An 18,283-nucleotide genomic window follows, 5' to 3' on the forward strand; every position below is an offset into this window, starting at 1 on the left:
ACTTGTCTTTCTCTGACTGGCTTATTTTGCTTAGCATAATACTCTCCAGGTCCCTCAATGCTGTCCCAAAGGGCAAGTGATCCTTTCCCTTTTACAGCTGCATAGTATTCCATGGCACGAATATCCCAGATGTTTGGTATGATTTCAAACTTCTTGAACTTGTAGAGACTTGTTTTGTATCCTAACATGTGGTCTATCTTTGAAACTGTCCCATGTGTACTTGAGGAGAATGCATATCCCGCAGCTTTGGGGTGAAATGTTCTGTAAATGTCAATGAAATCCATCTGATCTAGTGTGTCATTTAGAGCCACTGTTTCCTTACTGATTTTTTTGTCTGGAAGATCTATCCAATGAAGTTAACAGGGTATTAAAGTCCCTTGCTGTGACTGTATTGCTGTCGATCTCTCCTTTAAAGTCCTGCAGAAGTTCTGTGGGTTTTGGGGTTTTTTTTTGCTTGTGTGAGTCTTTTGTTCTAAGGTGGGTCTCTTGTAGACAGGATATATTTGGGGTTTGTTTTCTTATCCATTCAGCTAACCTATGTCTTTTCAATGGAGCATTTAATCCATTTACATTTAAGGTTATTATTGGTAGGTACTTATCTACTGCCATTTTATTTCTTTATGCCTATGTTTTTCATTCTATTTCAACTTCTTATTACATCAGACTCTTTAACATTTCCTGCAGTACTGGTTTGGAGGTGATAAACTCCTTTAGCCTTTTTTTGGTCTGGGAAGCTCTTTATTTCATCTATTTTGAATGATAACATACATGCTGGATAGAGTAGTCTTGGTTTCAGATCTTTGTCTTGCATTAGCTTGACTACTTCATGCCATTCCCTTCTGGCCCGTAGTTTCTGATGAAAAATCAGCTAACAGTCTTATAGGAGCTCCTTTGTAGGCAACAGATTGCTTTCTTCTTGCTGCCTTTAAGATTCTCCCTTACTCTTGAATTTTTTGTATTTTTAATTATGATGTGTCTTGGTGTGGGCCTCTTTGGGTTTTTCTTGCTTGGAACTCTTTGTGTCTCCTAAACTTGTGTGACTTTTTCCTTCACCAGGTTACGGAAGTTTACTGCCATTATTTCTTCCAAGAGGTCCCCTAATTCTTGCTTTCTACATCTTCTGGCACTCCTATAATGAGAATATTGTTACCTTTCATGTTGTCCCAGAGCTCCCTTAAACTGTCCTCCTGTTTTTTGTTTGGTTTGGGGCTTTTCTTGGTTCTCTGAGTGATTTTTTTCTGCTGTGTCTTCTAATTTGCTGATCCAATCCTCAGCTTCCTTATAATCTGCTGTTTATTCCTTCCAATGTTTTCTTTTAATTTCTACTATGTCATTCTTAATTTCCTTCATAGTTTCCATATGTTGTCTCATGCAGTTGAGCATTCTTATGATCAGTATTCTGAACTCTATATCTGATAGATTGTTTATCTCCATTTCATTTAGCTCTTCTGGAGAATTCTTTTATTCTTTCATTTAGGGCTTGTGTTTTTGTCTCCCCATTTTGTCTGCCTTTTTGTGTGTTTTTTCTATGTATTAGGTGAATCTGCTAGAACTCCCAGTCTTTTGTATGGTCTCTGGTGCAGGTCAATGTCAGATGTTGTTTGAGACTCGCCTTGAGTATTCTGTTTGAAGTTTTCCACATTCCACAGCTTGTGGTTCCCTCTGCTGAGGCTGAGTGTGTCTGGAAAGGACCAAGATGCACACCAAGTCTGCTTTCCCAAGGCTTGGGTCCAGAAGCAAATCAGGTGAAGACTCAAAGCACCCAGGGGCTGATTATTATTCAGTCTCTTAATGAGCCTCAGGCTGTAGAAACTCCTAGGATGGGGCAAGAGGTTTGTTTTCCAACAGGATGGAGCAATTGTTTCCCCCCTCATCCCCCAGGCAAAAGTTGTTTGGATGGTAAATGCCTGCCTGAGACAGATATTCTCTACCATATTGGGAAATAACTCAGCAATGAATCCAGAAAGCTGCCCTATGAGCTCTATTCCCCAAGCCAGGAGCTCAGGATTCTCCTCACACAGAATCCTGTAATCCACTCTGCCCTCCCTCCACAGGAGCCCAAGGTGAGTGGTGGCACAGGAGGCTTTGTGCACTGTCCCTGAATTTCCAGCTGTCTCCCCATGGCAGAAAGAAACCCTGCTGCTTTTCATAGCCAGATGTTATATGGGCACCTTTCTCAGTTCTGATGCTCTGGGTGGGGAAGCCCAGCTTGGGGATTAGACCCCAGAGTTCTCAGTGGGAACCCCCACAGCTCAGATATCCCTCTGGACCTTCGGCTGCTGCCTGTGGGAGCCCATCCAGCCCTCTGTGCCTCTGCACTTCCTACCAGTCTCTATGCGGTCTCCACTTTAGGTAGTTGGTTATGAGGGTGCTCTCCAGCTAGTCTTCAGCTGAGGTTGATTATTCAGGATGATTTGTCTATATTTTAGTTGTAGTTCGTTCGGTCCTGGGAGAGTGTCAGTGTACCTTCCACTCACTCTGCCACAATCTTGGATTCTCCCCTTTTTAATTTTTTGAGGAAACTCCATACTCTTTTCCACAGTGTCTGCAGCAGTCTACACTCCCACCAACAGTGCTCTAGGGTTCCCTTTTCTCCACACCCTCACCAGCACTTGTTTATTGATAATTAATGGCAGCCATTCTGACAGGGGTGAGGGATACCTCACTGTAGTTTTAATTTGTCTCTCTTTGATGATTAGTGACATTGAGCATTTTTTCATATGTCTATTGGCCATCTATATGTCCTCTTTGGAGAACTGTCTATCCAGGTCCTTTGCCCACTTTTTAATTAGATTGTTTGTCTTCCTGGTGTCGAGTTGTACAAGTTCTTTATATACTTTGGAAATTAACCCCTTGTCAGACATACCATTAGCAAATATGTTCTCCCATAGAGTGGGTTCCCTTTTCATTTTGTTGACGGTTTCTTTTGCTGTGCAGGAGCTTTTTAGTTTGATGCAGTCACACTTCATTACATTTCTAAATACAAGATTTACAAAGCACCCCATCAAAAAAATTTTTTTTAATTCCTTACAAATATCTACAAATATTTATACCCATAAAACTTTCAAAGGAGTACTCTGTTAAAGGTAGGCCCTAGTACATGGTTCATTTATTGGTGTAGCAAAATGCATGTAAATCTGTAAAGCTTTCTCTGTCCATTAAACAACTCAAAAAATTAGCAAGACACTTATTGTGAAACTGAGCTTCCTAAGCCATCATATTTTATAAAGGAATTTGATGTGTATATTCCCGTGAGATTCAAATGTCAGGTAAACAATGAAAATGAGACTTATTGAAAACAAAAACATACTACACAGAGCTGTTAAGGAAGAAGTGTGATAAATGAGAAGAGTTGAGAAGTAGGACACAGGAGATATGGGAAGGAACAAATCACAATGCATTATATGAGCCCAGTGTCTCTTTAAATTTTATTCAATGGGGGAAATTATCACTATCCTGGAAGAAAACGTTGGCAGGTCTGATGACTTCTGCTCACTCTTATCTGACAGAGACTTGATGCCACATTATTACAAAGCCAGCTTCAGTTCAGAAATTAGGCAACCTAGTACAAGATAAACATTCCATCTTCACCCAAAAGTATTACCCGTTTGAGCCCTCAACTTGCAGATGACCAGACCCATTAGACACAAATTTACAATGGCTTGGAGCCTGCTCTCTCCAGTGAGGTGCTCATTTAGACCCCCCCAAAAAAGCCTCCCAAGGCAGACACATCTGCTGTCCACCTGCAGTGTTCTAGTGCTCTTGGGTGCCAGGGCTTCAGTCTCATAACTATGCGGAACATTTGTACCTGAGGCCCCGTGGAAGCCTACTGAGCAGGCGCAAGTGAAGAGCACACATTCTCCACACCTTCCCTTCACAGCCTAGTAGAGCTCTCAAGAAATCTTACAAATCTTCCCTCTCTCTACTGGCTGTTCTACTTTATCCCTTCACATTCCCTAAAAGTGCAAGGAATGTAGACATCAAAACTGGTTCTCCATGACTTACTTTGTAAACTCTAGACTTCTATCTTAAATCCAACATTTATTATGTTGGTACCTAAATCAAGAGAGAAAAAGGCCCACAAACTATGACATTTTCTTTTTAAATGGGGGAGGGAGGAGACTGCATAACAGTGTAGTAACAAACAAGATGATGAGATGAAACTTTAAGACAATCATGGACATCAACCTGGCTTCCCCTCAGTTTTAGTAACTCAGAGACTAAGCCAACCTTACATCTTTCTTCACTGGCTTAAAAAGTTAAAAGTTTACAATTTAAATCTTCCTCATAGATGTGTGTGTGCGTGTGCACACATGCTGCATAAGCTCATTAGTCATTTCACTTACAGAGTCTTTGAAAGGGAGCTGGAGAACTCTGCATTTTTAGAAGTTTATTTTGGTTTGGATTCTTCATGCTGGTTTGGTGTTTTACTTAGAAATAAAATCCTGTCACCTCTGGAAGTTTTTCTCATTTTATTTATTTGTACATCACGCTTCCAGGTTAGAACTTTTGGAGAATATAATGACTGAATGGAGACATAGGCTGAGCCCTAGCTAAGTAACTAGAAACCCTGCTTCTGATACGCATTGGCAATACCCCATGGCTCTAGAGTGCTGTTTCAAGAATCCTGTGGCTTTGTCTAAACTGGAAAGAAGGGCCTGATGAATGAGTATGGTGTCATCTGTGTGAGGTAGAGGTGCACAGTGGCATGCCTATGACTTTTGTCAGCCTTACTTCTGTCCAATACTTAAACTGAAGTTCTCTGTAATCCTAATTCATTTGCTCAGAAAATTAAATAATCTTAACAGGGTCAAAAAGTACCATAGAATCATCTGATAGCAACTAAATCCCTGTAAAAATCTATATGAATTATTCAACTATGTGAAATCTTCATCTAAAAAGGAAGAGCTCCAAACTCAAAGATTAAAGACACAGTTGACAAAAAAGCAACAAAAACACCTGAGAGCTTTTTGTTGTTATTAATCCTCACCTGAGAATATTTTTTCACTGATTTTTTTTTTTTTTTTTTTAGAGAGAGGGAAGGGGAGAAAGAGAAATATCGATGTGAGCATCGACTGGTTGCCTCCTACATGCATCCTGGCTGGGGCTGTGGGTCAAACCTGCAACCCAGGTATATGCCCTTGACTGGGAATTGAACCTGTGATCTTACAGTGCATGGGCTGAGGCTCTAACCACTAAGCAACACTGGCCAGGGCCACCTGAGCTTCTTTATCCTTCACTCAAGCCCTGTAGTTTTCATTTTACTTTTCCAGTTTCACCAGTGTAAGCAATTTAACTGTTTAGGATATAACCTTTTTATATGTGCCATGTATATACAGTTTTGGGTTTTTTTTTTTTACCTTTTTTCACTTTATTGAGGCATAATTGACAAATTTGTAAGATATTTTAAGTATACATCTTGGTGATTTGATATATGCTACATTGTGAAAGGATTCCAACTATCAAGTTAACACATCTATCACCTATTTTTTTTTTTTTTTTTTTATGAGAACATTTAAGTTCTCTCAGCAAATATCCATTACATAATACAGTGTTATCAACTATAGTCACAATGGTTTATATTAGATCCTGGGAGGTCTGGAACCTGCACAGCAAGTGGCTGGCTTTGGACAGCATCAGAGAAGTATACAAAAAGCCTCACTTTTTTCTTTTTTTTTCTTTTATATATATTTTTGCTCTTAATTTTTCTTCTTTTTTCCTTCATATTCCTTATTTCTATCTTTCCTTTTCTGATTCTATTTTCTTTCTTTTTTCCCCTCTTCCCTTTCATATTTTTTCCTTTCTTTTTTCCTTCTCTTATGCATCTTCTCTATTGTCTTTTATTATTCTTTTTTTTTTCTTACTCTTTTTGTGGTTGTTTTTGTTTTGTTTTGTTCTGTTTTGTGCTGTCAGTACAACTGCATGCCCGACATGGTCAAAGTTGAGCCTCACAGTCAGCCAGACATAGGGTTGATTCCACCCACAAATGGGTCAATAGCAATCAAGACCTAATTACAACAGGAGGGCCAACATAACCCACACAAGAAACATTCTCAGAGCATCCAGCTCAGCAGATCAATGAGGCTGCACCACTGAGTCTCACAGGACATCTACTACATAAGGCCAACCCACAAAAACTGGGTGTCACAGCAGACATAATACATAGAAACAAACACAAAGAGACAGCCAAAATAGGGAAACAAAGAAATGAGCCCCAAAGGAAAGAACAGGAGGAATCTCCAGAAAAAGAGCTATATGAAATGCAAGCAAGCAATTTATCAGCTATAGAGTTCAAAATAATGGTTACAAGGCTGCTCTAAACTGTGATTATAAGCATTAATCCACCTACTAGTACCTCATTTTCCATGTACTATTAGTTCTCATACATATAGCCTCTTCATGCACCTAAATGGGTCAAGGAGAGTTTGAAAAGTATTGGATCTTACTTATGGTGTGTCTTCATGTGAACCCTCTTTGGGTTCATCTTGTTTGGGATTCTCTCTCTGCACTTCCTGGACCTGTATGTCTATTACCTTCAGCAGGTTAGGGAAGTTTTCCATCATTATTTTTTCAAATAGGTTTTCAATTTCTTGCTCTCTCTCTTCTCCTTCTGGTACTCCCATGATGCAAATGCTTGAAGTTCTCCCAGAAGCTCCTTACAATAGCCTCTTTTTTTTAAATTCTTTTTTCTTTTTGCTGTTCTGACCAGGTGTTTTTTGCTTCTTTATATTCTAAATTGCTGTTTTGATTCTTGGCTTCATCTACTCTACTGTTTATTCTCTGTAAATTATTCTTTAATTTATTTAGTTAATCTTTCATTTGACTGGTTCTATTTTATGGTTTCTACATCCTTTTTTATGCTGTTGAAATTATAAGATCATCTACTGTTCTGCTAAATTCACTGAGTATCCTTATAACCAGTGTTTAAACTCTGCATCTGGGAGATTGCTTATCTCCATTTTGTTTAGTTCTTTTTTCTGGAGTTTTGTTCTGTTCTTTCATTTGGGACATTTTGGCTGCCACCCTGTGTTTGTTTCTATGTATTAAATAGAGTTGCTATGTCTCCCAGGCTTGGTTAAAAGCAGCAAGAGAAAAGCAGTTGATTACCTATAAGGGAGTTCCCATAAGACTGTCAGCTAATTTCTCAATGGAAACTTTGCATGTCAGAAGAGATTGGCCAGAAATATTCAGTGATGAAAAGCAAGAACCTACAACCAAAATTACTCTACCCAGCAAGGCTATCATTGAGAATCAAAGGACACATATGGAGCTTCCCATACCCAAAAAAGCTAAACATCAAACCAGTATTACATGAAATTTTAAAGGATTTTCTTTAAGAAGAAGAAAAAACAAAAAGTTATCAAAAATATGAATAAAATGGCAATAAATACATATCCTTATCAAAAACTGAATTAAAAACACACACAAAATTAACAAAGAACAGAAACAGACTCACAGATACAGAAAACATTTTGATGGCTGCCAGATGACAAGGGGGTTTGGGTGAAAAAGGTGAAAGGATTAAGAAGTACAAATTGGTAGTAACAGAATAGTCATGGAGATGTAAAGTACAGCATAGGGAATATAGTCAATAATATTCTAATAACAATGTATAGTGTCAAATGGGTACAATATTTATCAGGATGATCACTTAGTAAGTTATATAATGTCTAATTACTAGGATGTACACCTGAAACTAATATAATATTGAATGTCAACTGTAATAGAAAAACAACTTTTAGTGATTAAAAAAAAAAAAAAAAAAAAGTACTGGATCTTTTGGTCAAAATACTATTTCCTAGCTCCCAACCCCTCATAATCATTACTAAAACTGAATTTATTCTATGATTTTTTATTAAAGATATTAAACTCTTTCTCAATCTCTCTCTCTCTTTCTCTCTCTCTATATATAGTATTTAAATTGAAAAAAGAGTATTGAGACACTAGGAATCAGACTTACAAGAATAAGACAGGAATTATATTAAAAATGACAAAATTCTAACACAAAGATGTCAAATTATTTGCCCCAAATCACACAATTAAGAGTCAACTGTTATCAAGTGAACCAACATTCATTCCCTAGCCTCTCAGACAAAACAATTCCACATAGCCTGTCACTAGTACCTTCCCTGAATAAATACCAACTATCTTAAGCAAATCATGCTTACTTATCACATTCTTCTTGCTACTTATTATTGAGAGATCTTGTTTTGACCAATGATGTCTGAAAAAAAATCTACTGGAACATTTGTAGAAAAAGTCTCCATACTTTAAAGGAGAAACAGAAAGACATAGCATCTTCCTGCCTTTAGATATTACTTGTTTAATTTTTTTATTGTGTATTTTTATTGTTTCAATATTAGAAACTGCTAAAGCCATTTTGCAATTATAAAGGAAATCAATGTTATGCTAAGGGTAGAAGAACAGCAAACCCAGGCTCCTTACATCTTACTGCATCACTGACTCAACCAATCATGTAGTCTACCATCTCTGAGAAAATAAATCTGTAAGAAAATAAATCTTTATGTTTAAGCCAAAATCAATTTTCATTTTCTGTTACTTATAGCTGAAGGCATCCTCAGTCAATATTCTATCGCAAAATATGTCTAAATATATTGGTCTTTTACACAAACACCTCAAAATGAACGTGAAATAGAAGGTCGGGGGGGGGGGGGACAATAAATGACAATGCCAAGAACAATGCAGCTCTATGAGGAACTTATCTGCAAAAAGAGAGATGACTCATCACAGTATTTAAAATGGGTGGAAAAGTAGAAAGTAGTGGAGTAGAGCTCAAACTCTGGGTTCAATCTGAAGTTTGCTAGATTTGTCTTATAACCTTAGGGAAGTTATGTAACTTCTCTATGGTTCCATTCATCATGAGGCTAATGGTATCATAACATCTTCCTCTTAGGAATGTTTAAGAATGAGAGTAGACAATGCATGTGGAAGGCTTAGCAGTTTCTGACACAGAAAAAATGTTCATAAATGTTATTTGTGGTTTTTATTCTTTATACTTAGTTTTTTTATTTTACAGACTATTTTCATAAGTATCATAATATTTGATTCTCATAACAAATATATATATGTGAGTTATATATTCCCATATTACAATGAGGAAATAGCCTCAGACAGGTTGCATGTAAACAGTCGAGATTTGAACCTGGTACTCCCATTCTCAAATGAAGAACCAGAGAATCTTAGGTATTAAAATAAAACCACAACTACAAATCTAGAAAATTAGAAATTTAGGAGGAGAGTGGAAGGAGAATTGATTTGGAATGCGGAGAGTTGCTAATGGTCTTAACAACAGTGCAGCACTATGTCAATGGAGAGTTAAAGCACGTTTACTCTCAATAACAGGACTTGAGGCTCTAACCAACCAAGTGATGGCTTAACAAGTCAAAAAGGTAAATTCTGAGTAATTCAAATTAAATCTACACTTTAAATCTAATAACATGAAATTGGAGAGTGAAAGCAACAAATACTCTGTAAATTCATGAAATCTTTTCATTAAAGAATCATAAAAGTTTCAGTAGCTGACAACACTTGCCACCCCTAAAATATATGCTTTCTATTAGATGGCAGTATAAGTGCAGATTTAAATCTAAACCTATAAAGGTTTAAGACCATGTCATGAAAAGATCCAGGTATGCTGAGTGGTCAGATAAAACTAACAAGAATGTTTTTAACATATAAGCTTTGCTTTCAAGTATGAGAAGAATTTGCAGTAATGACCCATGAGGAAGCAAAATAAAATTAACTTTGAGAAAAACTCTCACCAGCCCACATGGAGTGAGGCCTGATTGCTGTTGTGTCAGTCTGTGTTTACATGAATAGAACATGTTTTCTTGATTTGGCAGATGGGAAGAAGAAAGGCGGGGGAGGCTAACCCCAGTAAAAGCGGGTTTATATAGTTCTTTTAAGAATGTGTATAATATACTCAATTCTTTTATTAAAATTTTAGCAACATTTTTTTCACTCTGTTGTATTAAATGTTATGAACTTGTTTTTGGTTGCCTGTGTGTTGTTTTTTTCTTTTTTCAGTCTAATATAGTTTCTCATTGTATCACATCCCACAAATTTGTTTTTATGACATTTCTAAAAGGTCAATTTACCCAGGGCTCCTCTCTTCTAAACTCATACAAAGAATTATTTTGCCACCTTACTTTGTTCTCTAAATGTAGCAAAAAAAAGTGGTCACCATTTCCGCTTATTAAAAAGCCAAACTGATAAGAAGAAAATCAGATCTGTATTACCCATAAAGCCCATGTGGAAATAAAACAGGTAATAGTGGTACACCAATTGACTACTCTAGATAGCCATTCCCAGGTAACAGTTCCACAAAAAGAGTTGTAGATCATACAAAAATAGAGGCAAAGTTCCATTTTTATGCCCTCACTCCCAAATATGTACTATCTCCAAAAACATTATTTATACATATTCTCATATTAGGCAAATGTTATTTTTAAGAAATGAAACCTAGTAAAAGCTTTAATACAGACCTGTTTTTTCCTTCTTTTTCAGTTTTAATAGTCTGTTTCCATTACACTTTAACCCATGCAAAGAACATATACATCTGTGACAAGCAGTATAATAAATAGCTCCGGCAGGGTGGCTCAGTTGGTTGAAGCATTGGTCCCGTGCACCAAAATGGTTGTGGGTTTGATTCCCAGTCAGGGTACATACCTAGGTTGCAGGGTTCAATCCCTGGTCTGGGTGTGTATAGGAGGCAACTGATCAATGTTTTTTTTCTCACATCGATGTTTCTCCCCCTCTCTCCCTCTCTCTCTCCTCTTCCTTCCTTCCTCTTTCTCAAATGGATAAATATATCTTCCAGTGAGGATTAAATATATACACACACACACACACACACATATATATATAAAGTATATATGTGTGTGTGTATATACATATATAAGCAAATCCTAGTCTCAGTTCAAAGTGAAGTTATTTTTTTCTGAGCAATTAGTAACATTTTTATAACTATCAAGGCACCATGTGTGCAAAACATCAGTTAAAAATTTAGGAATATGAATTACTTTAGCAGTGGAAGGCGGCCAATAAAATGCCAGGTGTTAAACTTGTGGGATGAAATAGGACAGTATGCGTGTAAGGCACACCAATAAAATGTGTACTGAACTCTGACTCACACCGGAGCACCCAGAAAACTATACTCTGTAGTCTCACTTGCTTTTTCATCCTCAGGTGAACTGGTCACAATCCTATTGGCCCCCTCATTGTTTCACACTGTACATGACTATCAGCTGAAGAGAATTTCCATAAACTTCACGATGCAATTCCCGGGAGCTAGCTGATTCATCTTCCAAACGGTATTTTATAACAGGTAGTCATAATTCTTCAAAATTTCTGTACTATTATATTTCAACAAGGAAGTAATATTAAAACCCTGTAACCTTTCTCCGATGACATTTTTTAAATATTAAAAATAGGTCCTCTTCAGCCTTTTAATTACAAAAGAAACCTCCAAATGACATAAATAAACAGAAATAAAAGAGTTAAAAAATGCTCTTAGTGATTCTCATCTAAATGTAACACCATTCTCTATGGAGACCAAAGCTTTTACTAAAAAATAATGAGTCAGAGAAATAAAACCCACACCACCAGTATTTTAACATCTGCTTCTCCTTTCCTGTTCTCTTCTTTTTCTAAAATAAGACTTCTCTATCAGAGGTCAAAGTTCAATAAAATAAATGCATTCTAGCTGACATTAAAAAAAAAACGGAAGAGCATCTGTCTGATCAAAAGGCTCTCTTCTCTTGGTTTATATAACTATGCATACTTTCACCTTTTACTTTCTTGCTTCCTCAGGTGTCTGCCCTCTTTCTTTTGACTGGGAAAATTATAAAAACTTTAAACAGACAAAAACGGTTACTGGATGTCCTCTCCCTGTCTGGAGGGCCTTCCCAGTGTTTTCTGATTCTATAGGGATCTGTGCCTTTCTTTGTCTCTATTTTGCAATTGTGTTATAGAAACAGAAGTTAACTTGTGGAGGGCTGATGGTGAGTGGGGATCCTTGGCCACATTATCGGGTGAAGATACAACTAATTACCACGCAGAAGTGGCCGGTTTTGCACCTTTTAGTGTTCCTCATTGCCTTTTCATGTCTCTTCTCTGGAATTCCCTTTGAACTGGTTTCAGTGGTTTACTGGTTTTCCCACTAACTAATGAACTAATAAAAGCTCTGACACATGTTCATTTTATATATGTATGAATGTCATGACTTTACCTTTTCAAAAATTATCCTTTAATTATCCCATGGATGAGCACATATTACTTAAACGTAACAGCTCAAAATAAATATTACTGCTAATTTTACCACCATTTAAGCCTTCCTTGAATTATCATATTATACATAATACTCTTTTAAGATTTTAATACAATTTATTATCCTGCCTTCTTAATCATTAAAAGAGATTCTTCTCCTAAGTGGCAGAGCACTGAAGAGTACATACAAATGAAGAGGGAAAAATCACACCAATAATGATTAGCATTGATCAAGCACTTGCTATGAGTGAGGCACCACTTCAAGGCACTGCTCACTCACTGAATCCTCACAACCACCCTGCGAGGAGGGACTCCAAATACAGCAAAGAGAAGTAAAGTAACCTGCTCAAAGTAAAACTGCCAGTAAGGGCTAGAGCTATGATTTAAACTCAGAGTATGTCTCCAGGCTAAATTGGATTATGGCTCAGAGAAGAAAGCAAAAAAAAAATTTTAAAGAGCTGAGCACTTTTAGTGCCATTATTCCTGGCTGTTGTTACCAACATTATCAAAGGAATGCATATTATTATCCTGAAACCCATTTTTAAAAACTGCTATTAGAGAGAGTGCAAGCCAAACACCTTTGTGGGTAGCAGCAGCAACAGGAAAAACAGAGATAAAAGGTGAGCGGACATGAGAAAGTAAAGAGATCAAACGGGATGGGTTGTATGAAAAACTAAAATTTAAAGAAATTCACATTATGATAGTAAACATCCAATTTAATCCTAACTTTGATAGTTTTGTCTAACACTTGTACAAAATTCATACAACATTCTTATACCCCAGTGTCCATGTACAGAACTGGTTCTTTATGTAAGAACAATCAAAAGGGCCCTTCTGCTCTACACTTCTTCTGTGGCAGACCTTGGAATAAAATTAACTGACTTTTGAGAGGCCATTAAAAGTCTACTCATGCTTGAAACTGCGCTCAAATAAATATCTAGCAATTACCATTCTTTTCTGGACTTTCTTGATTCTTAAACTCATAATTTAAAGAGTACTGAAATCCTTAAAACAGCTCCAGAATGACCCACACTACAGAAAAGCTTCAAAGATGTGACCTAGAACAGCCCTAGCTCAGGAAAAGCTGCTCAGCCTCAGGACTTTTTCAACACATGATAATGTCCCAAGACAAACACTTAATGCCTCCCTCTCAGCTAGGGGTAAACCCCAGCAGGTGAAAAGCAGCTTGCTATTTGAATTACTAATGGTGTTCAGTGTAGGCTTCAAAGTTAAATGTATAGATTAGTGGAGAATATTCTCCCTGCCTAGAAAAACCTAAAATAAAGCTATAGTTAAAGTGTTAACAGAATGGCTCTAGCCCGTTTGCTCAGTGGTTAGAGCACTGGTCCACAGACTGAAGGGTCCTGGGTTCAATTCCAACCAAGGGCGCGTACCACAGTTAGAGGATTGATCCTCGACCCTGGTCCAGGTGTGTGCAGGAGGCTGCCAATTGGTGTATCTCTCCCACACCCATGTTTCTTTCTCTCTCTCTCTCTGAAAAGCAATGAAAAAAAAATCCTCCAGTGCAGGTTTAAAAAAAAAAAAAAAAGTTAAGCCCAGCCAGCGTGGCTCAGTGGTTGAGCAGCTCACCATTTGAGCACTGACCTACCATCTAGGAGATCCCAGTTCGATTCCCGGTTAGGGCACATGCCTGGCCTGCAGGCTTGACCCCCAGTGGGGGACATGCAGGAGGCAACCAATCAATAATTCTCATCATTGATGTTTTTCTCTCTCTCTTTCCCTTCTGCCTTCCTCTCTGAAATAGACATGTTTTGTTTTTTTTAATTTAAAAAGTGTTAACAGAACGAATCTGTCATCTTCAGTAAATGTTTATAAAGAAACATACTATACATCACTACATAAGCAGAATCACTAAGACCAGAAAATAAGACAATTAAGGTATTAGAAGAACTGATTACGTAAGATGCAAGGATAAAGGTATTAATTATAAAAGTTACTTACAACATTGTTCTAGGATCTAAGAAAATTCTAGATTTGATTACAAGGCATCTTGAAAGATATCACCTGCCACAATTCTAGTAAAGTAAGTCTAAATTAAGTATGAATTATAGGCAAGGGTTTGTTTGGTTTTTTTAATATATCTTTATTGATTTCAGAGAGAGGAAAGGGGAAGGAGAGATAGAAACATCAATGATGAGAGAGTCACCGATCAGCTCCCTCGAGCCCGCAACCCAAACATGTGCCCCGACTGGGAATCAAACCCCGATCGCCTGGATCCTAGGTCAACGCTCAACCCTGAGCCACGCCCGGCCAGGCTAGGCAAGGGTTTTAAATAAAATGAAAGACTACATTGGGCCTAATTACTCTAAATTTTTCCCCAAAATACGAAGCACATGTAAAATCCTTTTTTATTTCATACTTGAAATAAATACTCAAGTACCATCTAACTATTTAAACTTATGAACTCCAGAAAATGCATTCATTCTCTTATCATTAAAAATACTAGTTATTCAGCCTGGCCGGGCGTGGCTCAGTGGCTGAGCGTCGACCTAGGATCCAGGCGATCGGGATTCGATTCCTGGTCAGGGCACATGCCCAGGTGGTGGGCTCGATCAATGACTCATCATTAGTGTTTCTGTCTCTCTCTCTCCCTCTCCTTTCCTCTCTCTGAAATCAATAAAGATATATTTTAAAAAATAATAAAATAAAGAGTGTAAATGACTCCAAGAAATGTACAATTAAAAAAAATAAATAAATACTAGTTATTCAAATAACAAGTGCTGTGGAACTGTAAATTGGCGCAGCCACTATGAAATGGGGTATATGCATCCCTTTGTTTATTGCAGTGTTACTGACAATAGCCAAGATATAAGAGTAACCTAGGTGTCCATCAATAGACAAGTGGATAAAGGAGATATGATTAGATAGATGATGATGATAGATAGATAGATAGATAGATAGATAGATAGATAGATAGATAGATAGATAGATAGATAGATGGATGATAGACAGATGATAGATAGATAGATGATAGATAGATGATGATGATAGATAGATAGATAGATAGATAGATAGATAGATAGATAGATAGATAGATATAGATGATAGATAGATGATAGATAGATGATAGATGATAGAGATACAATGGAGTCCTAGCCAGGTGCTCAGCTGGCTGGAGCATTGACCCATACACTAAAAGGTTGTGGATTCTAATCCAGTTAGGGTGCGTAAAAGAGGCAACCAATCTTCCTCACATTAATGTTCTCTCTCTCTTCTCTCTCCCCTTCCTCTCTGTCTAAAATCGATAAACATATTCCCGGGTGAGGATTAAAAAAATGGAATATTACTCAGCTATAAAAAAAGAATGAGTCTTGCCACTTGTGACAACATGGATGGACCTAGAGGGTATTATGCCAAGTGAAAAAAGTCAGAGAAAGACAAATACCATATGATTTCACCTATGTGTGGAATCTAAAAACAAAATAAACAAAACAGAAACAGACATACAGATACAGAGCACTAACTGATGGTTGCCAGATGGGAGAGGAGACAGGGTATGGGCAGAAAACATGAAGGGATTGAGAGATACAAATTTCCAGTTATAAAATAAATAAATCAAAGGGATGTAATGCACAGCATAGGGAGCATCGTAATAATGTTGTATGGTGACAGAAGGTTACCAGACTTGCCATGGTGATCACTTTATGAGGTATATATAGATATTAAATCACTGTTGTACACCTAAAACTAATATAATACTGTATGTCAACTATACTTTGATTTTTTAAAGAATTAGTTATTAAAAATTTCAAGATAGTTTTCTTCGCGAAATGTAAATTCAAAAAACTAAAAAGGTAAGTAGTTTTCGCCCAAAGTTTTAATTAATGGAAACATTAATTGGCAGCAAAACTGATGAGATTTCAGAAATAACACTAGTCTCCCAACAATGAAGGTGTCTTAAATCGTGCTTCCCTGATGTTTCCAGAGTTTGACTCTCTAAATATATAAAACTTTTTATCAACTGAAAATAAAGGAAACTGAAGGAAAAATGGTACTTACTTTTCAATCTCAATGCCAAGTGGGTTAGCAGGACGTAAGGACAAGGGAGGAATTCCTTTATTCCTGTCAGTACGCATATCATAATAATTCATTTCATCAACCCACACAGCAGACTGGTCCAAAATACCTACCAAAACAAGGAGCACATCCTTAGTAAGATACAGACACCTCCAGGAACTTTCTAAGTTTTGCAAATTGCTTTATTTTTTAAGGATCTAAATGCATGCTAAGGTAATTTTTAAGAAATTTGAGGACACAAAGACTCTAAATTTTTTTTAATGCCTGGTGGCTTAATTAAACACACTAAAAATCTACTTTTAAGAAGACAAAAATAATACCTTTTGGCTCATGGTTTCATTGAACATTACTCAATAGAGAAAACAAATTAAGCCTCTAATAAAAATTTCTGCTAAAACAAATGTATTTTACCAAAAAATTACAATTAATTTGGTAAATTCAATAAAATATCCAACAATTCCTTATATAAAGATACCAAACACCTTCCAAGGAATGCATAGCTTATATAATGGGACTGACTCAGATTCAGGAAAAATGACTCGGTAGTTCCTATGAAAAAAATATGACCTCTGAAAACAGCACCACATCCTCTTTGGGGCTCCTTGTCACTCATCTTGGCATATAACTTAACAGTTTACTCTCTTATGATCTGGGCTGCAAGAGAAAATGGGCAAAGTACCAGTGAGCAGAGAGGAGGGGCTGGGGACTGGGAAGGCTTCATGAAGGAAGGATATTTGATCCCAGGCAACTTCTAGATGCATGATCCTTTGTGATCCACTAATTTTATCAGCACTCACATTTCTTCAATGATACAACAGGAAGGAGACTCTGTGAGGGGTTATGCTTAAGTCCAGATAGTTCTAAGTTCAGTTAGATAAGCCTTTATTGAGCCTACACTGTGCTAGGCCCTGGCAGGGAAGAGGTCAGAATAAAATACTTTCCAAATACGTTGTCTTTATCTGCTGTATAAATATGGCATGAAATAATGCTGGATTCTGTCAAAATGTTTTAAGTTCCTCCAGAAAACATAAAACAAGTTCCTTATTTAATTGCATAGTTCAGTTTTTAAAGGTGTAATATAAAAATGAGTACATAAAAACAGTGATATTGTATACATACTTACACATGTATGCATACACATATAATATGTACATATGTAAGTTCCATTTTCAATTTTCCCTTGAATTCCTTAAATTTCTATTTATAAAAAAAAATCTAGGAATTTAAGGAAGATAATGCTGTAGAAAAGCTCTATACTCTAAGACAGAAAGCAAAAACAATTTGTGAAATCATTTACTTTTCTATACCAGAGAGAAGTACAGTCTGGGTTTCAGTGCACCTCTGATATTCCTACATTATACGAATATTAATCAAGAACTGATCATGTGCAAGACATTATAGAACCAAAAAGATGAATCTGACATTATTCTTATTTTAAGAGGGAGGGTGGCCATGCTCAGAAATTACTATGAGAAAAATAAAAACTATTGGTTAGCAGCAGAGCAGTTAAGACAGGACCTCCAGGTCTTTTCCCTTAAAGTTACAAGCTGGACAGTTATAATTCAACAAAGGGTTCCCTGCTGACACAGAAACACGTCCTGCACTGAAACATCTGAAGGAGGGCGCATCTCAGCTAGCAATGGAGACAGGAGAGGGAGGGGACAAGACAGAAAGGGAAGCTGTGGGGAGACTACCTGCAGAGGCTCCGTAACAGTGAAGGGGTGAAGTGTAATCACCACTGGACAAACTAGAAGGGCAGAAACAGCAACGGGGCCTCAGTGGCTGACACACAATGAGGCTAGGCCCTGGGTCGGGGCAGAGAAGAGAGCAGTCAAAGAGCTCCACAACCAGCCTTCACTGGACAAAGGATTCAGCAGATGTGGGAACCACCCACACCTGTGGCCTGGCAGGCAGAAAATTCTCACTTGGAAGATCGCAAAAGGACAGAAAAAAACTT

General features: G+C 37.2%; 1 protein-coding gene across 4 annotated transcripts in view; it reads right to left on the minus strand.

The window, feature by feature from the left end:
• Nucleotides 1-18,283, minus strand: part of EXOC2 (exocyst complex component 2) — a 150,860-nt gene that overhangs the window by 120,787 nt on the left and 11,790 nt on the right. For all 4 annotated transcript variants that reach the window (XR_001602697.2, XM_016206378.2, XM_087820693.1 and 1 more), the window contains exon 3: nucleotides 16,309-16,435. Coding sequence is in view for 3 of the 4 variants with exons in the window: in XM_016206378.2 (XP_016061864.1) it covers nucleotides 16,309-16,435 (127 nt within the window). In the remaining variant the exon portion in view is untranslated. The remainder of the gene's footprint in view (nucleotides 1-16,308; nucleotides 16,436-18,283) is intronic.

The sequence above is a fragment of the Miniopterus natalensis genome, chromosome 9, assembly GCF_054644295.1.
Source record: "Miniopterus natalensis isolate mMinNat1 chromosome 9, mMinNat1.hap1, whole genome shotgun sequence".
Taxonomy (NCBI): domain Eukaryota; kingdom Metazoa; phylum Chordata; class Mammalia; order Chiroptera; family Miniopteridae; genus Miniopterus; species Miniopterus natalensis.